The sequence below is a fragment of the Gobio gobio genome (genome assembly GCF_949357685.1).
Source record: "Gobio gobio genome assembly, chromosome: 3".
In the NCBI taxonomy this organism is placed as follows: domain Eukaryota; kingdom Metazoa; phylum Chordata; class Actinopteri; order Cypriniformes; family Gobionidae; genus Gobio; species Gobio gobio.
The window spans coordinates 51,134,330-51,158,746 of NC_137099.1; the positions used below are offsets into that span (position 1 = coordinate 51,134,330).

At 37.9% G+C, this 24,417-nt stretch overlaps 1 protein-coding gene across 1 annotated transcript in view; it reads right to left on the reverse strand.

Moving 5' to 3' along the window:
* sorcs1 (sortilin-related VPS10 domain containing receptor 1) overlaps positions 1-24,417 on the reverse strand; it is a gene marked incomplete at its 3' end in the record, with an annotated part of 390,020 nt that overhangs the window by 132,063 nt on the left and 233,540 nt on the right. Inside the window, exons 4-9 of the mRNA XM_079813234.1 lie at positions 20,058-20,216; positions 13,647-13,720; positions 6,613-6,677; positions 6,101-6,219; positions 4,573-4,662; positions 1,179-1,358 (exon numbers count right to left, since the gene is read on the reverse strand). Of these exons, the coding sequence (XP_079669360.1) occupies positions 1,179-1,358; positions 4,573-4,662; positions 6,101-6,219; positions 6,613-6,677; positions 13,647-13,720; positions 20,058-20,216 (687 nt within the window). The remainder of the gene's footprint in view (positions 1-1,178; positions 1,359-4,572; positions 4,663-6,100; positions 6,220-6,612; positions 6,678-13,646; positions 13,721-20,057; positions 20,217-24,417) is intronic.

Here is a 24,417-nt window from a genome sequence, read left to right on the forward strand (position 1 = left end):
AGCCCAAACACGCTCGAGCAGTGAATGCGCCCATAGACAGCAGCGGAAATCGATCGCACCCGGAAGTGCACGGGCGAGCCGTCTTGAAAAAGACGTGCCACGCGCAAGCTCTTTTTGTGAGAGGAAAGCCTCGCAGTCGATGCCGAAGCGCCCAGGGAAACACACACCAGCTGTCAAACGGACCACTGCGCAGATCAGCAGGCAGGAAGTATGTGATCACTGGAACGCGTCGTTACACCAACACCGACTGGAAAGCTGCTCGTCTCGAAGAAGCTGACAGAGTCTCAGAAGGCTGTAGGAGTGAAGAGGTAGGTTCTCTTGGCTCCGAAAGTAGAAACATAATGCGATATTGCCACGTACTTCCTTATATACTCACGCGGTGAGGCGGAGTTACATATGCAAATTCCGCATGCCCCATGGCATTGGCACGCCTTTGGGCGTTTTCTCTAAGCTCGAAGATGATAGGCTTCTAAGCGAAACCCCCATTCGTTAGTCACTAACGTTACGTCGTAGTGACTGAACGAAAGGGAACGACAGTATTAAGAATCAAGGGTTCATAAACTTTTGAACGGGGGTATTTTTTACAAATTCAGCTATGGGTTCATCTTGTGGACTATATGTAAATATATTTTATGTAAAATATCTTATTCAGGACAGTACTAAATAAAAAAAAGACGTGCATTTTGTATGATCCCTCTTATTTTGTTTTGCAGATTCCGCAAGGGGTATGTAAACTTTTGAGCACGATTGTGTACATTAAATTCGTTATTATTTTAATATCCAGAGAAGCTAGAAGCTGAAACAGTAATATTGAATTAGCATACATCTGTATTTTATTGCTGCACTTTAATATGCTACAAAAGATGTTATGAAATGAACACGCCAATGGATTTCACCTATAGTTATACAATCAAAATAGACCGCATACTGCTTTATTTCAAGGCTCCTAACAGCTCCTTGTTTAGATAATCCACTGATAATCATGTAATGAATACCTAAATTAATTAGCGTTGCTATTTAATCAATTAGCACTACAATCAATTAGCATTAATTAGTGTATCCAATTTGCTCGTGCTTTTAATATCCAGAGAAATATGAACTGAGAGCAGTGATATTGCATCAGCATACATCTGTGCAGTGTGGAAACGAAATGACATCGTTCTGTTTTACAAAGGTACCTCATATAGATCTATCATGACATTTCCCTCTGGACCCATACTGCTCATGACGTTCTCCAAAGCCAGCGTGTAGTAAATGCCTCCGGCCTCTGACACGTACAGGTTGTAAGTGTCATTCTGGTTCCACTCTTGAACCGCCGCCACGACCCGGTTCTCATCTGTACTGATCACATGCAGATCCTGGGGAAAAAAGAAAAGACATTTCACAAAACAGACCTCTGTGATTTATTTGACAAAAGAATATTTTGCCTCTGGTGCGATCCAAATATTTATATACACGTCAATCTGACATGGAACGTTTTAAAATATTAGGTTATGAATGATGCACTAGGTTGTGGATCACATTCGGCCCAGTGTAGCTGCATGACTTCAGTTTGTGTTAGTAATTTGGCTAACACATTAGAACAATGGTCTGTCATGAATATATGCAACTATGCAGGACATAATCAAAGACCAATGAGTGGTACTTCACTGACACTTCAGCTATTACTATTAACTAATATAAAAACAAGCTAAACAAATCAGTAAGCAATAGCAAATGTATGACTAAGATCCTTGTTAGGTAATCAATAATTACTGAATGAGAATAGCCTCATTAATTACCTCATTCAACTATGACAAATTGTAAAGAATTACCAATTTATTACTAATCACAACATTAACATGTGTCTGATACATAATCAATTGTCTTTTTTCTCTGAAGTAGGGATGTCAAGGTGAGGAAGTTTTCACAGTGGTATATAAACTTGCGACAACACTGGATTGAAATCACTTTCGAATTTGCGCTTGCTTTTACTTTCGCTTTTGAATTCACGATCACGTGTGCATTTGTGGATTTCTGTGTGCGTGGATCCGTTTTCTGGACTACAGGCGCTTGGTTAATGGTAGAATATGGCCTATTTGGCGTTCCATACATTTGTGGATTGCCGTGTGCTTGGATGTCTCGCTTGCATTTGTATGGATAGCCGAACAGATCTAAAACGCTGATATGAAAAACGCTAAAACGCCAGTTCTGCGGTGAAAACGTCGTAATTTATACCGCTTGTACTACAGAACACTGTCTTTTAATCGAAAATGCTGTAATACCTGCCGTTGTCTGGACACTAGGCGCTTGGTTAATGGCGGAATAGGGCCTGTTTGGCGTTCCATACATTTGTGGATTGGTGTGTGCGTGTGTGGATCTCTTGCGTGTATTTGTTGTTATCAATGATGCTCAGAATCTGTTGCGCTCACATGATAAGTGAAATCTGACTCTGTACACTGTACTGCAGCTCGTGCTGTATAGAGCAGAACAAACACTTTCAGTTTATAATTGCATCATCCATTGTCCAACTGAACTTCTAACTTAAACCTTACGGTCTGCAAACTTTTGAGCAGTAGACTTTTGAAACTTTTGAGCAGAACACACACACACACACACACACACACACACACACACACACACACACACACACACACACACACACACACACACACACACACACACACACACACACACACACACACACACACACACACACACACACACACACACACACACACACACACACACACACACACACACACACACACACACACACACACACACACACACACACACACACACACACACACACACACACACACACACACACACACACATATATATATATATAAGAAAATGGCTGTAAAAAAAAAAGATAAAGCATTGAAAATTCCCATTTCCACCATCAGGGCAATAATTAGGAAGTTGTTACGCATCTGGAAGAGGACGTGTGTCTATATCGTCCTAATGCACTGTGAGGAGGAGAGTTTGAGTGACTCTCCAAGGATCAAAGATGGATAATTGCAGAGATTAGTTGATTCTTGGGGTCAGAAAGCAAAAAAAAAAGATCAAACAGCTCCTACATCACCACAAGTTCTTCGGGAAGGTTTCAAGAAAAATCCTCCTCACTCATCCAAAAACAAACTCCAGCATATTCAGTTGTCAGACACAACTGGAATTTTAAAAGGGACCAGCTTCTATGATCAGATGAAACTAAAAAAAAGCTTTTTGGCAGCAAACCCACCAGATGGTTTTGGTGCAAACAGGGATAAAAAGTCCCAGATGTACACGGTTAAATATACCGCTGGATCTTTAATGTTGTGGGCCTATTTTTTTGCTGGAGGTCCTGGACATCTTGTTCAGATACATGGTACCATGGATTCTAGCAAATACCAACAGATAAAAAATCATCAAATGGTTGGATCTTCCATCAGGACAATGATCCAAAACAAACATCAAAATCAACACAAAAAATGTGTCACTGAGCACAAAATGAAGCTTATGCCATGGCCGTCCCAGTCCCCTGACATGAACCCTATAGAAAATGAGTGGGCTGAACTGAAGAGAAGAATTACCAACATGGATCTGGGACTCTGAAGGATCTGGAGAGATTCTGTATGGAGAATGGTCTCTGATCTCTTCTCAGGTGTTTTCCAAACGTATAAATATATAAATAATAAATGTCTACATAAAATGTCACGGCTGTTGTATAGTAATTTCCCTTCTGTCTAGCTGATTTCTCTATATGTATTACTAAAATTGAGGTCAATAAACTTCAGTTGCATTTTATTTACTACGTTTTCCAGTGAAGTCCCCCATAACTGAGCAATTCAGATGATTTAACAAATCCACTCTGTCTTTTTCTTCATCCGAAATAAAAGGTAGGCCTCCAAAGCGCCTTTTAATACTCAAAACATCAAAACACCTTTACCTTTCATATTTACATACATCAAAGGAGGATGACTTTAACCTTTAATGTGATTTTTGCCTCTAATCAAGTGAGATTGAATATGAATGTAGTTGCCGGGATGGCAGGGGACAGCTGGAGTGCAGTGGCGGTTTCACCCCACTGAGCTGAATCCGATTAATAATCAGTATCAGACACAACTCTCACCTGCCTTGTTTTGCTCACAGCTCCGGCGTACGGCAAATATTCTTATTAGCCTTAAATTGAGCTTGTCAGTTGGGCAAATGCAACAAAACCACATGCTGGCAGTTTGCGAATTTCATCTACCCCAGACCGCGCAAGGGTTGCTGGGTGTGTGCTGAAAGGAGCGCAGAGAGCTTGATTGAATAAAACATGTTTAATTGTCATGTGAGCGCAGCAGATTTTAAGCTTTGAATAATAACACAACATCCTGAGAGGCGAGGGACCGCGGTAGCATCTGCGTTCCTGAATTCACTCACTCAGAAGTAAGAGCCTGCCAGATGCCTGGGAAAAAAAAATCGGATTTTGTAAAGGTTTGAAGCTTCAAAGGCTAACATCGAGGGACATGATGATCTCGGTCTAAAATAGCAATGTTTGTTTACTCTGTCACGGTGTGGCAGATTCTGACTTCGTGTCGAGCAAGTGTGAATGAGTTACCCTACCTTTGGAAGGGTGTATTTGGGAAGCTTCATGGGTGTAAACACATCTCGCCTGGATGACACATAGTAGATTGGCCGACCACCGGTTGACACCTTGGGTAATGGAGGGATCACAAACAGACAGGACAAAGACACTTTAGAAAGAAGTAACATTTCGAGTGCCACTAGATATTGGTCACATATTAGGGCTGGCTAGTATTGGTGATATGTTCGCCACACATTCAATCATAATCAGATTGCAGTAGAAACTGTGCCAAATGCATAACACTGAATTTGGAGGATTAGTTTCTATCTTTGCTTCAATCTTCCCCAATATGGCATACACCTGGTATTAAGATTAAGTGCTTATTACAGGGCCCAAAACATTCAAAGGTAGTTGAAAAAGTTATGCATCAACATTGCATTTGTCCAGATGTGTCCCGCTAAAACAAGAAAATAACCGTTCTATGAAATAATTTGGAAAAGTGCAAATGTATCAATTATGGTGGTTTAATGAAGGAAGCTGACTAAAATAAAAGAGAACTTAGCTTGAAGATATCACGTTTATGCTTAAATTCAAATTTAAGGATATAAGTATTGTTGAATAACTGAATAAATACAAGTGTAAATGAACTGTAGGAAATGCTAAAATATTGAAAAAGAAAAAGTATGTATTGCTGCCAATCCTAAGGAAGCTTGTCTCCACCATGGATTTAAAAATATACACTGTATTTGCAACTATTTAACTCACAATTCAGACTTTTTTTCTCGCAATTGCAAACAAATAAATAACGACAGAATAGCAAGATATAAATTCACAATTGTGAAAAAAACGTTGTGAGTTTTAGTGCTGTCAAATCGATTAATCTCGATTAATCGCATCCAAAATAAAAGTTTGTTTACATAATATATGTGTGTGAACTGTGTATAATTTTTATGTATATATATAAATACACACACATTCATGTATATATTGAAATATTTGCATGTATATACATATTTATATAATTTATATTATATATAAATATTTTTTCTTAAATATATACATGCATGTATGTGTATTTACATATACATAATAATTACACACAGTACACACTACACACACATATATTATGTAAACACAAACTTTTATTTTGGATGTGATTAATCGCGATTAATTGATTTGACAGCACTAGAGTTTATATTGTGCAAGTCTGACTTTTTTCCTAACAATTCTGAGGTTATATTTATATGAACTCACAATACAGACTTTATTTCTTTCAATCGCGAATTTATAACAAGCAATTCTGACTTTTTTTCTCAGAATTGTGATATATACAGAAAATTGTGATATATTGTAAACTCACAATTACTAGTTATAAAGTCCGAAGTGTGAAATGTAAACTTGCAACAACAAAAAAAGGGTCAGTATTGTGAGATAAAAAGTTGCAACAACCTATTTTATTTTTTATTCTGTGGTGGGAACAAGCTTCCATACATTACACCACACACACAGCATGCATTAAACTTCATTCCATTATAAAGGTACTAGTCTCCTCTATAAATTACTCACCTGGACAAATACATACTCATCTTGGACCACCAGGGAGTTGGGGTCAATGTATCCAGGAAAAGGTTTGCCCTTGTTGGCATCTGTGCAGTTCTGAAGTTTACATGTGACATACAGAGCCTCTGCAACAGGATAAATGGCAGAAAGAGATGAAGGTACACTGGGTTTATATAATGCCATAAACCAGATGATAGGAAACTATGAGAGGATGTCACTCTGAACCTGAAAGAGCACTATGGGGTAAGAAAGGCTGAGGGTAATTGTACAAGGCCCAACTGTGACACACTCAGTCTTCAAAAAACACATTTACTTCAACTTGCCAATTGTTTGTAATTATTTGTGAAATGTACTAGCAATTTCTGAGAAAAAATTTTTTCAAGATAAATCCAAATGTTTTTATGTTTATGTTTTGCGCTGTTAGTAAATCTGGCCCTAAGTGTTGCCTTGTGCTGTGTTAGAATTATGGCTTCTTGAAATGTAATCAAAGCACGTCCAGGGACGCCATTCAGACTTACGGGTTTCTGAGATGCTGGTCTCAAGGTGAATCAGGCCTGGCTCTTTATCAAGGCCCAGTTTAGACCTAGAGAGACCAAAGGAAAGAAAAAACAATGTTTTATAAAATGTGCTTTGGAAAAAAGAAAATCCTCTGTGTTTCCATACAACAACAGATGGGTCAAAATAAGGGCATTGGATTTTTTTGTGTGTCGGCTAAAAGATCCATGTTTGCCTCCCAAAGGACCAATACGGGTTTAGGTGGGAAAGTACCATCAGAACACCCTGTCCTGTTAAGCTCCCATTTCCATCTCCTTCTTTCTGTGCTCTCTGACAGAAGCGAGGAGCATATCCTGACATCATTAAAAGTAAGCCCTTCTCATTTGCTTCCCAAGAACACCCACAGGCAGCGCACATAGCTCTCTCCCTCTTTTTAGTGTTGGAAAAAAATCATTGTTGCATGAAATATTTATTCGAGACTGAAAAATCAGAGAGAGCTGCTCCAGTGAGGAACCTACAAAGGTAGAAGCAGACTAGCTCAAGACTTTATCATGACACTTATTGGAAGTATTGACGCTTTCACAAATATAGCATCCCTTGGCGTGCACTGGGATCAAGCTTAATACAGAGCAGCAAATTCACGGAAAAGTTATGTTGCTTTTGCGCACAGAATTTCAGCGCAAAACCCGCATTTTCAAGTTTGATCGGCAATCCATTAAGATGCAGAGTGGAGGTTCAGCCTGAATGGATTTATTTAGCAAAAAATTATATTTAATGTGAGCTGACTACAGATCCAACTTATGCAGCTACTCGGATGGATGGATGGATGGATGGATGGATGGATGGATGGATGGATGGATGGATGGATGGATGGATGGATGGATGGATGGATGGATGATGGATGAATGGGTGGGTGGGTGGATAGATGGATGGGTAGACGCATGAATGGATGGATGGATGGATGGATGGATAGGTAGACGGATGGATGGGTAGACGCATGGATGGATGGATGAATGGATGGATGGATGGATAGATGGATGGATGGATGGACATTGATTTGAGCTTAAATGAATATTATGTTACAGTTTCCACATAGAAAAAAAAATTGTCTAGTGCAATGTACAAACAATCAAACTGAATTCCCCTGAATGTAATATACAAGTGCTGCCGTCACTTGTGTTTGAACGCAACAAGAAAATTAGTCCCCATTGACATGATGATAGTAAGCAGAAGTAAATTTCAGGTCGCTGGATGGCGCGATTGACCAATCAGAATAATAATAATAATTTGTTAGATTCATATAGCACTTTTCTAGGGACTCAAAGCGCTTTACATATAGAAGGGGGGAATCTCCTCAACCACCACCAATGTGCAGAATCCACCTGGATGATGCAACGACAGCCATATTGCGCCAGAACGCCCACCACACACCAGCTGATTGGTGGAGAGGAGACAGAGTGATGAAGCCAATTATATAAATATATATATATATTAGGGGTGGCACGGTACATGGAAAAAAAACAAACCGTTCGGTTCGCTTGTCTCGGTTCGGAGTGTGTGCGTCGCACGGTTCGACGCGTGCGCAATGTATCCTCGTGCCCGTATGTTACCTCAGACAGTGGGTGTCCTTTTCGCGCTAAATAAGAGGTGTGTGTGTGTGTGGACATACAGTAAAGTAAAAGTGGACTGCTGCAGGTCACGTCACGTGTAGAAATGCAAGTGGGAGAGATAAGGAAGGCTGCCCGGAGCTGTTTGAGGATGCGCCAGCGTCGTATAGCAGGCAGGGCAGATGCAGTGCGGAGAGCGGGACCCGCGCGCGCCCGTTGCGCACACACACACTGGCAGTGTTTGTCTCGCGCAGCTGAACCGCGGCTCGTGTATTGCAAATATTGTCAAAATTTGCAATACAAATATTGCCCATTCTGTCACATTTTCCGGTGTTCTCCTCCAACCTCTGTCTGTCTCATGCTTTGATTTATGATGGGTAGCATCTGCTGCAAATGCGACCTGTTCCCCTCTGTCTCATACACACACGCATATAACATGTTGTATATAAGTAGTGCATATGATAAATGTAACATTTAAAAGTTAAGATATGCTTTTAGTTTTAATAATTGAAACATGCCTTTGAAGTTTGGGCAAAAACTTCTGGCAGTGTTGTGTTTTCGTGGATTTATTTATTTCTTTTCACAGCGCTGGATGTCATATGGTGATTGTGAAACACACGGAACACTTCATGGTGAAATTTGTTAATTAGGTCAGCTGAATTAAAGCCACAGTGCATTGTTCTGATCAAAATTGATATGATTAACATGAAAAATGTTACGCCAATGTGTCAGACTTGGTAGACAGCCAGTAAGGAAACAACTTGATATAAAAAAAATTTAATACTGTATCCTAAATTGTGGATGATTAAGCTATATCATATGCTGAAGTAAATTTCTGGAGTGTTAACGATAAAAAACAACAACAACAAGAACCGTACAGAACCTGAAAACCGTGACCCTAAAACCGTGATACGAACCGAACCGTGGGTTTTGTGAACCGTGCCACCCCTAATATATATATATATATGGGGATGAATAGGAGGCCATGATGGACAGGGACCAATGGGCAAATTTGGCCAGGATGCCGGGGTTACACCCCTACTTTTTATCGAAGGACATCCTGGGATTTTTAATGACCACAGAGATTCAGGTTTAACGTCTCATCCGAAGGACGGTGCTTGTTACAGTATAGTGTCCCCATCACTATACTGGGGCGTTAGGACCCACACAGACCACAGGGTGAGCACCCCCTGCTGGCCTCACGGCATGCTACAGTGCCCGCCCACTTATCAGCGTCTTTGATTCCGAAAGTAGTTTTTTCCATTTATTTTTCCATAGGGATTTTTAAAATGTCTTTGCAAAAGCAATGAACTGAACAACCACCAACCACAGCAAAAAATAATTTGAAAATCAATGGGATGATAAAAAAAGGTACATGACTGTGTAATTAAATTTAATGAGGGGAAAAAAAAAAAATACAATCCTATGAAGCACTGCGGAAGACAATTAAATAAAAAATGATCCATATTATGCATATAAATATTTAAGTATTTTGAGACCAAAGTGAAACTCCATGTCTCTCGCAGTGTTTCATGGGAGTGGGTCAGTGCTTAAAATGTATTTTGGTACGATTCTATGATTGGTGGAGATTTCTCTGCAGAATCATGGGTAATGTAGTTTTCAGCAGGAATTCCACTGTTGAACATGATTATTTAAAAAATAAGTTGAAATAATGTGGGCTAATGGCTTTAACAAAAGCATATACCATTGTTTAACAACCTCAGCTCACAGTAGGTCCGTCTTTTAAGGTTTACAAGTTATTGTTCAAAATCAATCCCCCTATGGAGAAAATAAATGGGATTTTTACTTCCAGAACCTGACTGCACAAAAAAGTGCAGTGCGTCATGCTGGTTTAAATTCATTGCCGCTCTTTTCAATACAAACACAGTCCCTTTATATTTAAATCAGGCTTATTATAGTGCTTATTTAGAATTCAACGCAATGTGGGCATGTATATCAGCATTAATTCCGTTTTACGTGATTCTCATCCAAGATTTTTTAGATGCCTTCAGTTATAGTTCATTACCTTACAACCTTGCTTACTCAAAAGAATAGTTCATTTTCAAATATCTATAAAGAACTGTCTAGGTTTCGATTTGAGATCAATAGTGAAGGTGAAAGTAAAGGAGTTCCTGACCTGTTCAATTCCACCAAGACTCTAAATCTATGCGGGTATTAGGCCGCATCAGATCTGAGTTCCTTTTGAAGCGCTGACAGATACAAAAGTCCATTTCATCCATTCAAAGCGCCATTTCTTCAATCATCTCATATTCTGGCCGCGACCATGGTGGTGTATCTCATCAAAAGGGACAATCTAATTTTACATAGTCAATAGCTGCACATTTGTAAGGGTTATATGCCTCATCTCACTTCAGATAATAAGACTCGATATGTGAGAGTTCATTGAGGGGAACTTGTGAGGGTAGATCATTACCAGACTAAAAATAACGGTACTGCAGGCTGACTCTCTGATGTCTTCGCTCTGTCCCACTTTGACTGCGCTTATGCAAAAAATTGTCCTCAAAAAACAAAACCCTGTTGCTAAATGACTAGAACTGAATTTGGATGGCACGTAAAAGACAGACATGATCAATGAAAAACTGACCAGTAGGGTTGAGACACACACACACACACATATTGGTACCAAAAGTGTATATATTAGCACATATATGCACATATTAGAACTTTTTTGAAGGGGTCCGTCCCAGTGACAGCTTTTGTTGGAGTTAGATGTAATGCTTTATATATTATACAAATTTGTATCTCCCTACACTAAACCTACCCATCACAGAAAACTTTCTGATATTTTAGATTTTCAAAAAAGATCATTCTGTATGATTTATAAGCTTGTTTCCTTATGGGGACCACAAAAAAATGTCCCCACAAGGTCAAAATTTACAGCTATTACCAAAGCTATCGCACGACCAATTCGTACGTATTTGTACGAGGTGGCTATTACGTACAAATTTGTACAACCTCACTCAACGTCACTATGAATTCATACGATTTTTCTATACTGCAGTGATGGGTAGGTTTAGGGGCGGGGTTAGGGGTAGGTCATTCGTACGAAATCATCCGAATCTACCAACTCGTCAAATACGTACAATTTAGCAAAAGTCAATTTTTGAAATTTGAATGTGAGCATTATCTTCGGCGGATGGAGACCCTGATCGCTTTTGGGAATTTTCTTCACACAAATCAATCGTTTGGCCTCGGAACACTTGGAATATTTGTACTTTTTGAATAAATTGTGCATGCAGTCGTATCTGCCTCTTATATCCTGTTTTTTTATCATATAATACACAAATGGGTAGGTTTAGGGATGGGATAGGGTTGGGTTGGGTTGGGTTACATGTTCAAACATGTCTAAATAGTGTAAATAAATGTAAATAAAATGATGCTGGCTGATTAAATTGAGAATCACACTCCAACATGTCATAATGGCAAAATCATAACCCAATATGTAATTTCATCATGCCAATAACGTTCCCATGCCCAACGCGTCTGTGAATGACACCAAAGGTTTCTCACTGAAATCAATAAACCACCTTACGCTTCGAAAAATGACGCCATGGGGTGCCTTTAGCGTCTTCGTTGTGACGGTGCTTCAAATTTTGACGCCTTGGGAGTGAGAACGGGTTGTCAACCGCTAATCTGGGGTCGGGTCGCGGAGGCATTAGCTCCAGCAAGGGACCCTAAACCTCCCTTTCCCGAGGCACATTAACTAGCTCTGACTGTAGGATCCCCAAGGCGTTCCCAGGCCAGTGTGGAGATTGAATCTCTCCACCTAGTCCTGGGACTTCCCCGAGGCCTCCTCCCAGCTGGACGTGCCTGGAAAACCTCCCTAGGGAGGCACCCAGAAGGCATCTTTACCAGATGCCCGAACCACCTCAACTGGCTCCTTTCAACGCAAAGAAGCAGCGGCTCTACTACGAGTTCCTCACGGATAGCCAAAATTCTCACCCTATCTCTAAGGTAGACGCCAGCCACCCTCCTGAGGAAACCCATTCCGGACGCTTGTACCCGCTATCTAGTTCTCTTGGTCATAGCGACAACATTATTTGTCTTCATGTCTTTATGGCCATGAAGACAAATATACAGTCAAACCAAAAATTATTCAGACGCCAGATATAATTTTTTATATTTTTTTACTAGTGGGTGCAGGACACTAGTTCATTTATGTAAGTGAGGATAGCAAATGAAAGTAAACTGACATATTATACCCCAAAATTCTTCATACAGTGGACTACCAGTAAAACTTATAAAAAATTGGGAACAAAATTATTCAGACACTTTGACCCGACAATGTTTTACTTAAGAGATTTTTCTTTAATTGATAATGCAACCTTTTACACCACGGACCGATCAAAATGAAGCATTGCTTGGTAATTGGTTGACCTAAATTGGTATTATCTAATTGGGTACTAAAATTTAACAGCTGACAGCTGATTGGTTGATTGTAATTGTCAAAACCTTTCTATCAAAGTTATCTGAGATTATCAAGATTCATTTGTTCTGACAGTTTAACTCTTGACTTCATATTTTACTATATGTTTTTCTAAACTATAGCGAATAAACTGAGAAAATGTAGAAGGTGTCTGAATAAATGTTTGTTTGACTGTACACACACATAAAAATATTAAGTTTAAGTCTTTTTGGTCTTACTTTATCAGTAGTTAGCAACAACAGAAAACATGTCTACAGAATTTAATACATATGTGATATGACAATATAGTTATTTTGTCAACTCTACAAGATTCAAATCTCTACCAGATTGATTAAATATATAAAAAAATATTTTCAAACCATCTTGCAGTTTTATTTATTAGTTTATCCATGCATCAATACGAATGTCAAATGCTGTAAAAATATTTGACATGCCTCTATATTTTAAACTGATTCCTTTGTACATTATTTAATTTTATTTATTTATTTTCACTTCTTCACTTCCCAGTAGTCAAGATTTAGTGGAGTATATATTTATAATATTAAATAAACTTGTCAAAAATAAAGAAAAGAAAAAATAAATCAATCCATGCACCCTTTTCAGTTCATTCCAGCTTGTCCACTTGAGACCAGAGATAAACATAAAATCGAATCGCATTTAGAATTTATTTCTCAACCGGTCTCTTTAATCACCGCAGTCTAGACATCTATTAGCCATCCTGATCGAGTTGAATAAGCTTTCTTAATGACTAAATCATTTGCAACATTGCAAATGCAGACTCCGACTTAGTAACAAGGTCTACTGACAACATTCATTAAAAAACTTCTAAGGTTTGGACATAAACCTTGAGATAGCGTTGGTGGTGGAACACAGTGGGGAAGATCACATCAGGGTTGAACAACAATCCGTGTTCTTTGGTTTATTTTTTTATCCTCCACAAAATGCAGGAGTTCAAATGATTGATGTTCCACACGCAGAAAGAGGAATCACACAGAGAGCTTACCAGTAGAATCGATTGGGTGCCACCCGCTCGTGAACGAGCTGCCATCGACGGCCAAACTCAACAGAGCTGTAGAGCTGAGGACGAAAAATTGTGTTAGCAAAGAAATTATATGAATATTTCTGCCACTTCTCATTGTATATTAGTCTGCTATAATTAAATCGTACAACTGCCTAGTGGCATTGTTTAAGTTTGGTTTACTCTATATTCTTATCATTAGCTCTGTTCAACAACCTAGTGTGCTGCCTTACCACCTACATAGTCAGCTGCCTTCTAAGGCCACAATATTACTATTATGAAATCTAGAAGCAACTCCACACACACTACACAAAATGGAAGTGCAATTTCCATGCATATTTTGACATTAGCTTGTTGGCATTATAATCCAATATGCATCAAAATACACACATTGGGTGAAAATATTTGTTATCAATATTTTTTTCCCATTATTGAATAAGATACTATCAGTATACTGTTCAAAACTTTGGGGTCAGTCTTTTTTTTAAAGAAATTATTTTAAGAAATTATGGTTACACTTTATTTTAAGGTGTCATTGTTACAGTGTAATTAAATATTTAAGTAATGAGTAATATTAATTAACTACATGTTACTATAGGGTTAAGGTAGGATTAGGGTTTGGTTGAGGGTTAGTTGCATGTAATTATGCATAATTTACTGTTATTACAATGGTAAGTACATGTAAAGTGTAACAAGGATACTGTAAAATAAAGTTACCAAAATTATTTAGCAAGGATGCATTAAAATGCTCAAAAGTGATAGTAAAGAGAATTAAAAATTATAAAACATTTCAAATCAGTGCTGTTCTTTTGAACTTTCTATTCCTCGAAGAATTTTAGAAAAGGGCGTCATGGATTCCACAAAAATATTACTATTTTTGATAATAATAAGAAATTAATTATGTGCACCAAATCAGCATATTAGAAGGATCATGTGATGCTAAAGAAAATGTGACATGACAGGAATAAACTCATTTTAAAATGCATTCAAATAGGAAATGTATATTTTAAATTATAATAACATTTCACAATATTAATGTTTTTACTGTATTTTTGATGATTCTTGATGAGCATAAAAAAACATACAAAATCTTAGCAACACAAAATTTTTAATGGAAGTATATTTATAATCAGCATTCCTCTCACATTTAAAAAAAAAAAGTTTGTTGCAAGGCATGGGAATTGTCTTCTCGAAGAATATGATGCTGCCTTAAAATTGATCCAAAACAAGGTATCTTAGAAGGCAGCATAACGAAGTTGCCTACTTTTTTAAACCTAATTCGCATCAGGAACGTGCCACAGATGTCTTAAAATACTGCTTACGTAGGCAGCTAACTAGGTTTTCAAACGGAGCAAAGGAAATTATGAATTTTCCAATAAGATACAGAATAAAACAATCCTAACATGCTCATTTCAAAATTAGTATAATTACACTGGAAAAGTGGCAATCAGCAAGAGAACAAACATGAAGATCTGAAATTCGGCATAAAAATTACTCACACATATATATTTCTCAGTATGACAAGAAACATCATATTTATGTGCACAGTGCTTTGGGTAAACTCATATTATATAAATGGCAAATACAAATATGAAAAAGCACTTTGGAATGATATGCGTTGAGCTGAGGTTTTCCAGAGGTGTGAAACTTTACTTGCCTTGCACATAGCAGCATATTTTTACCATGTTTTACGAGACAGTTATAAAACAGTGAGGGGTTTCAATGCAGCACTTGTATTTACATTAGTTGGAAACTGTCCACAATCTTGTATCCATTATAACATCCTGACTGTGGGTGGATGGAGCTCGTCATATTTAGACATAGACAAATGGGATCAAACTAAACCAAATCAGACAGAATCGAAGAGTATAGTCTTGCTGAAAACAACTGCTTAAAGCTAGCCTAAGCCAGTCTCCCAGCCTGCATATACTCATATATATATATATATCACTAATTCGCATAAGCCAGCTAACACGGGTTCATTCAATAGTATTCGTGCGGCGAAAGTGCTGTAGTTGTGATTAAATAAGAGGCGAGGTTCTCCACAAAATCCAAAAGCAAGTGGTCACAGAAGACAACAGGTGAAACGGTAATGCATCTTGGCTGACCACTTGTGATCGATTCACCGAAAACCCATCTTAATACAAGGTGGAAAGGTTTCTCTCTCGCTCGCTTAATTTCCAGGATATTGCATATAATCTGCGGGCTTCAGGGAGCTGCTATCAGTATGCGGGAGACTCCCATGGGAGGTGGGATGTCTGAATTGGTGTTCAGTTGGTTTAAGACCAGCATAGTCTGTTTTAAGCTGTTTTATAGGTAACACTTTATTTTGATGGTCCTCTTTGAACATTCTGTTGCCTATAAGTACATTTGCAACTAACTCTCATTAGTATACCCTAACACTCAAAATTGCTTAATTGTTTTGAGTAGGACGAACTTAAATGAAACAAATTAGCATAATTCAATCAAATATTATGACTATGTTGAACTTTCTTTTTTCTTTTGAGTTCACAACACTGACATGTTTCAAGTAAACTGAGCCGTTTCATTGTTTTGAGTTGTATGAACTCGTTTCCTTTCTTTTAGACTAACATAAGTTTAACTGAAACTGGGCTGGGATGTTTTTCCCCAGCATGCTTTGCCCATGGCACTCGAAAGGGAGAGTAAATGCTAAAATTACGTTTTATATCATGTTTTTTTGTGCAAGATTAGAGAGATTTAGTAGTGATTAATATTGTGTTATGCTAATGTAGAAGAGTTTATGTTAATGTGTTTTTTTTGGAGAGTTACCATCATGGTCAGTTACATATTTTAAGTTGCTGTACTCATTCAGCAAGAGCTATACCATGCTATTGTTAACATGTTAGCAAATTGGCATATTTCTGAATTAGTTTGTTATTGCTAGCAAAATATTTATGTTGAGATAACCTGATAATTTAAGTTAAATGTTTAAATTAGAGTACTCAAATATTTCAAGTAAAGAAACATGTAAATATACGTTGTCTAAGCTGTAATAACCCCCCCAAAAAGAGATGCTTTTTTATTTTTTTGGTTATAAATTCAGTTTTGAAAGTGTATAACTCAGGCTCTGTGGGGTCTAGCCCCCTGCTGACAGTTTGGGCTGTTTCCACTAGATTCCAGAAAATAGTGGAAAAAAGAATTTTGTCTGTATCATGTTGTATGCAAGATTTATTCAAATGGATCTGAAGGGAGTAATTTCAGCGTTTTCTGTAAACAAAAGCCCTATTCGCATGGGATTATATTATCTGGGGACCTCTGGTGATTTGTAATAATTGCAGAGAATGTCTGTGATCTTAATCCCGTGCGAATCGGCCATGTCTGTAATATGTAAAGTAAAAATTCCCCCGCAAATGACCTACCATATTTCGCCAAACACTGAGGTCCTGTGATAATATTAGTCCCGTGCGAATCGGCATCTCTGTGATTTGGCCGGGATTAGGCGGATCGTATATAATTTTTGCAAGGTTTTGCGCATTTTTATCTTTATCTTTCACGAAGAATGGAGCTAGGCTGCATAAAATGCGCACCGTTATGAATTCCGTGCGGCCGCGCGGATTATACTTTAACTTTAGAATGAGCGCTAATTTGGGAGTAAATTATTTGAATGGTGTGTTTAATATTATTCTTAATTAAAACTCGCTTAAATGGGCGCTTTTACATTTAGGTTTGAAACTGAATCTTCCGCCGTATATTGTTATTATTGCTCAGTTCAGTTTTTAATTGTAGCGTCTGTTCTCTAACTGAACTAAAATTATTTGTATTACTATAAAACAATCAAAATTATATCGATACGATATAGTTTATAATTTCATACAGCTATATCTATAACGAAAAAACATTTACAAGTCTTGACATCATATCCGGGAGATAAGTCAGTAAATTCGAGTAAAATCACAGGCTTGCTTATCCCGTGTGAATGCGCCACGCAAAGTTCAGATGTGGGGGAGTAATTTCTAAATCACATGAGGTCCCCAGATAACACTAATCCCGTGCGAATAGGGCTAAAGACAGGGATATTGCATTTATACCACGGAAGATGGAAATTACATAAAAAGGTCATATTCTTCCATTTAGATTAATTTGAATAAATCTTGCATAGGCCTACATGATCAAGACAAAAATCTTTTTTCCAGTATTTTCTAGAATGTAGTGGAAACAGCAAAAACTGTCCGCAGGGTGCTAGAGCTCACAGGGCTTGAGTTACACACTTTCAAAAATGAATTTTTAACCAAAAAAATTAAAAAGCGTCTCTTTTTGGGGGGGTTATTACAGCTCAGACAACATATACTTACATGTTTATCCCTTTTACCAGTGCTTTATGTAACTTCAAAGGGTTTTCTGTAAAATGACACCAACATTGTGTATTTAGACCACTGTATGTGGGTATGGGAAGCTTTTCCATTTGGTTAGGCCAAATCCAGGCGGAAATGGTACCAGAGTAATTTAGTGTAAATAAGTTACTTTGTGTAAAACAAATGCCAAAGTGATGCATATCTCCAGAAAGTAGAGACTCTAAGCTTTCAAATGGTACCCCAAATGAGGTCAGAGCTCCTCCACAGACATTTAAAATTGAAAGTATATACGTGATGATTTCATTCCGGACCCTGTACAGGGCCCGCAGAGAAAAACTCTAATTCAACTTTTCTGAGTTCTGACAACTTAGGGCAGGGGTTCCTCATACTCGGTCCTGGAGGGCCGCTGTCCTGCAGAGTTTAGCTCCAACCCTGATCAAACACACCGCAGGACAGTGGCCCTCCAGGACCGAGTTTGATGAACCCTGACTTAGGGTTTACAGTGAAGTAAATAACTCATTTGATTTGCAAGAACTCAACATAGAAGAAAAAGTTAGCTAACTCAGTACTTCAAGTTAGGAGCAATTAAGATGAGTACTACAAACTCAAAACTTGATAGTTCTGCTAACTTAAAATTGGGAATATAATAACTCAAAAAAATTTATGTAACTGATTACCTCAATTTTTATAGTTAGCCCAACTTATTCGGGTTTACAGTGTATCCGCTAACTCTTTATTTTGATGGTCCAACAACAGACATTCTACTGACTAGAAGTAACTTTGCAAGTACATGTCAACTTATTCTAACCCTAACCCTACCAGTCTACTAATACTCTACTAACACTCTAATGAGAGTTAGTAGACATGTTGATGCAACCTTACTTATACAGAATGTGTTAAAGAGCCCATCAAAATAAAGTGAAGCACAAATATGTTCACCAATGAAGGTTACTGTGCTTTTTATTTGAGATTGTTCCCTCTCTGATGTTTACTGTTATAATAAAACAAACCTCAGGAACTTCGCCAATGACACTATACAAAATCTGTCAACACTAATAAATTATGCATTTATTTGTAGCATAGATTTGATAGGGTTTAATTACACTGGTGATTGTGTTTTCTTTTTGTGCTGTTTGCTTGCTGCCGTGGCTAGTCATGCACATTATGCAAACAGTCAACTATTAGCCGTCAATTGGCTGATGATTCTTTTTGATTGTGTTCATTTAATTGTAATTCTCACTGGCCCTCATTCAAGGGTGAAGTCAATGCTGTCTAACACCATCACTCGAGACTTGAAACTATCATCAATGTTATTTGATTATACTGCATGTCACTGTGAAAGGTAATTTGTCAGATTTCTTTTGGTAATTTGTCATTGTTATTTTTGAATAAAACCTTTTTTCAAAAGTGTATGTTCATAATCTTAATCAATTAGATCATTTAGATCCACATCAAGGAGTAAAAAATCAAATCAATTCAGAAATGAATATAATCCAAAATTAAAGAGGGAAAGAATTAAAATGATTCATCAGTTGCATCAGGAAAAAAAAAACTAAAAACAAATCTTGAATAGTTAAATTATCTTTTGATATGATTAAATCTGATGCTTAAACAATCTTTTCAGAAGAGTAAAATTTTTTCATAATTTATTAGCCCTAAACCATGAGCTCGAAAGCATATAATTAATGGTAATTCCCTTCAACTGGGGATCCATAAATTGTCTTAATTGCCAACTTTAAGCTCACTGAAATTGTCTCTTTAAGACTTACTTCCTCTCACATTGATAATTGCCCTTTGAGGACATATTTCAATCCCAAATATAGATTAGCACCCATTTGCACGCATGCGTTTCATTATTATAATGTCTTGCTTTGCAGCTTGTGCCTCGAATGTTTATCAAGTATGCAAATACTATGAATGTGTTTTTCCGTTGGCTTTCTTGCATTTGGTTTTGTTTGGCAATAAAACAGCTTGATAATTAGAGAACCACATGAAGTGTGCCTTTCTGAATGCTATTCCTCATAATTTGATGCTGTTTGCCATATTTTTCCAGGAATTATTTAACTAAAATGATTGTGTATACCTTCTGGTCATGGCCATAAGCAAGGATCCAGTCCTCCTGCTCAGGATGAAACAACAGGCTGAGGATGTAGAAGTTGAGACGGTATTTTTGATAAGTGGCGCCTTCATCTGAGCTGATGAGCAAACTGCTCTCCACCTCTGGATCCGTCAGCAACATGATCTGAAACACAGACAAGAGGTTCTTAGTCTCTAGTATCTTCACTGTCCCTCAGGGACCAAATAGCTCAGCTAGTGGACGTGAAGAGCTCCGTCTGTGACGTTTTGTCTACAAACAGATATTGTAGAGTGGTGAGAGATTGCAATAAGACCAGTGCATTTGTTTGCTTCATTAAAGGTCCCATGGCATGGCATTTTTCTATTATTTTATAATGTTTCCTGAGGTGTACTTATATTGTTAGTATGATTTTTACATCCTAAAATATCATAATTTAGAAATAAAAGGCATTTTTTCTATACTGCTGTTTGCCCTGTGGCTGAAGGCCCTGTTACAAGAGGCGTGTCTGCTGTGAGACTTCAGTAAAAACGCCCACTGTTGTGATTGGCTGACATCTTTGCATTTGAAATGAGCGGAGGGGGCGTGGTTTAACGAGGTCTACGAGGCACGAGCAGGCACGAGCTGCTGCCAGAGAGACGGATGGACCGGAGTTCACTTCACATCGGTTCTGTCAGTCTCAGTTCAGTGAACTGTTTTAGTTACAGCATATACTTCAGGTTATTAGTCTATTCCTAGTCGGAGGGACTGTCACTCATGTCAGAAAGTTAGTAACTTTAGTAAATTATGGATCAGCGCTGACTGGAGAAGCGAACCGTTTAGAACGATTCAGTCAGATTTGGTGAACTGATTCGGTTCACTAAAAAGAACCGGTTCAAAAGAAAGGTCGTTCGCGAACCGGACATCACAAATGTACCAGAGACTGAGCTCAGCGATTGCTAACAAAGTTATTTATAGGAACTACTGAGTTATGAGAGCGCTGTCAGTCAGCACGAGTTTATTGTGTTTGTATATGAGAGTTCTGAATAAACACGAGTCCCAGTCACGCCGAGTCCGTCTTCATCATTATTACCAACTTTGTAACACATGCAAAGTACCATTACAGCTGTCGAGATGAACGAGTTATGAGTAAGTGTTGATAATACCATTATTTTTAGATGTTCCTATCATATGGAAAGCGTCAGTGACGCGCATTGAGTACACAGCGCAAACAAAGACACAACATCAGTAATCAAATGTAATCCAGTTTATTGTGGGAATAGCTGGCTAGCCTAGCCCAGATACCCTCACGCTTACCCCCCTTCTGCTTAATCTCGTGCCGCGTAAGGCGCCTCCGCTGTGGGCCAGATGCAGTACTGGGGGTCGGGGATGTTGGAGGCCGACCGGACAGTGCAGCCCGAGCCTCGGCGTGTGTAAGGTTTATCTCTAAAGATGTAACGACTGTATGCACATTGTAGAACCGATAGACGCGACGAGGACGTACAAAAACACTGACTCACAAGATAGAAAACACGAAAACACCGTTCTGTCGGGAGAGAGAGAAGCCGCAGCGTGTGCACGAATAATAAATAATTAGCTACACATAAGAAATCACTGATCACAGATCAGAAGGAACTGAAAAAAGACTTCTGTTTGCATTTGTACATCCAAACACTGAGAAACTGCCAGCATTCACTCATTCACAAGCAATGATGCAATGATCTCTCGAGCGTTTGCATGGGCGTGCCAGATTCTCTGGGTGGAGGAAAGGGAGGTAACAGTTCCTGCTTGGACGTCAAACCAGGAGACTTCAGGATTGGCTCGTCTGGCCTGTCATTTTCTCAAAGGCAGAGAGAGACAGCCAGAACTCGGGTTTACACCGATCAACATTTCTATCCACTTGGGGACAATATTCAGGCTAGGGGAACTCATATTAATGTTGAAAAACCTCATAAAATGAAAATTTCATGCCATGGGACCTTTAAAAAATATTCTGTTTAACTAAAAAAAAGAACTTTATAAAAATAGTCACAAATTACAGTTATACATACAGGGCCTAAACTAACTTTTTACCACACCTGCATAAGGCCGTGCATGAATATTTTTAACCAGTCATGAAACGATTTTTGCAAAAACAGACAGTTATGACACCAACATTTTAGATACCAGTAAAAATTCACTTTCAGATAATAACACTGTAAAATAACACTGCGTAGTCTTCACTGTATAAATTAAACAGATGAATCCTTATTAAAGTTACCAAAGTTATTCAGTCAAGAGCAGTGAGGGATTTTTGCCTCTGTTTGGTTAACATTAAAAACACAGACTGCAGCAGGACTATTAGGATGCTGTCCCTTTAAGAACGAATTCATGGATCTAATATGATGATACACGTGTTATCTTTCTCAACTGTTTAAGGCATAACCTGTGTTTACCAGAGATGTTTTGACAATTTTGTATGAATTTGTCCGTTCAAGCACAAGAAGACGTTAAAGGAGGGGTAAGTGGTATTTCAAAACTGCTTTAGTAAAGTGTCTCGGGCGAGTACAAAAACGAACTTATAGCCAATCAGCAGTAAGGGGCGTGTCTACTAATGACGGAGAGAAGAGAGCGCTCGGTGCACGTCATTATTCAAAATACACAACACAGGACAGCCGAGCGACGACAGAAGGAAAGAGATGGCAGATAAAAAAACACATGTGGAAGATGTCTGTGGAACAAAAGAAGGCTTACAATCAGGCAAGAAGTAGGACCTGTGTAAATATCAGATCAGCTTTCCAGCGCTGGAGAGAACTCAAGGAGCAAAGGTCGAGGTTGCTTTATTTCTTCTCGGTAGGCGAGTAACATTGATTTTGTTTTGTTTCACAGAACTAATATATGCTGGCTTTTGCTGGAATATGCTTGTGTGTCATGTTTGCTTGTTTGTCCATTTGTGATCGTATTGTCATTCACTTCAGCGATGATAAAGACCCATTCATTTCCACACTGTATAAGTCTGGAGCGTCTAAACCTCCTCCAGTGTCTGTTTCAAGCGTCAGCTCCCAAAGTGTATCCGAAAAGTAAGATAATAAACTCCTAATATATGTATGTTTCCTTTGGTTCCTCTTTTCGTGATTTATATAACCCTCTAATCTTGTCATAATTGTAATATGTTCGTTAGTTGAACTGTTGTGCTCGTGCTTTGAGTTGTTCATGAGAACTCTGTTTGTGTTTTTGGGATGCAAGGGATTACTTTTTACTTTTTTGTAAGGGATTACTTTTACCGGCTGGCACAGCAGATTCCGCCATGTGTGGGGCGGAGCTATCAAAATAGGGGCGTGTTTGTTTTGGTGATTTGAAATCAACATCGGTTACCAGAAAGCACTTACCCCACCTTTAAACGGAGCTTAATTCAGTATTTGCGCGCGGTCTGAGAAACAGCTTTTCTAGGCGCATGCTTTGGATGTTTGCACAGAGAGAAAACTTCCCACACAACCCGAGTAACGCATTTCAATATTTAAATGGCCATTTATTTGATAAAAAATACAGAAAAAACATTAATATTGTGAAATATTATTGCAATTTAAAATAATGGTTTTCTATTTTACTTTAAAATATAATTTATTTTTGTGATTCAAAGCTGAATTTTCAGCATCATTACTCCAGTCTTCAGTGTCACATGATCCTTCAGAAATCATTCTAATATGCCAATTTGATAGTTATTATCAATGTTGGAAACAAACAAATCTATTCTAAAAATATAAATCTTTACAATCACTTCTTATCAATTTATTACATCCTTGCTTAATAAAATAATTAATTTCTTTAAAAAAAAAGAAAGACAAAAATTACTGACGCCAGTAGTGTATATTGTTACAAAATATTTATATTTTAAATAAATGCTGTTCTTTTTAACTTTTTATTCATTCACCTTAAAAAAAAAAATCACAGGTTGTTAAGCAGCACAAGTGTTTCCAATACTGGAATAAATAAATCAGCATATTAGAATGATTTCTGATAATAAAATTCAGCTTTGCATCACAGAAATGCATTGTATTTTAAAGTATATTAAAAAAACATTATTTTAAATTGGTATAATATTTCACAATATTACTGTATTTTTGATCAAATAAATGCATGTTTGATGAGCATAAGAGACTTCTTTTAAAAACATAAATAAAAAGTAATGTTACCAAACGTTTGAACGGTACTGTGTAATATATAATAATGAAGCGAATATCATTGATCCTCCTAACAAGGCCACATATTAAGATCTGGGAAGATTAGACGGAAAGCAAAAATCAGTTTTTCTAATCAGCATGTTGGATGCAGGAGTGACTTAGAAAAGGGCCAAATTATTATGGCAAGGCCGACTGGGAGTATCTCTGAAATGGCAAGGTTTGTGTGTTGC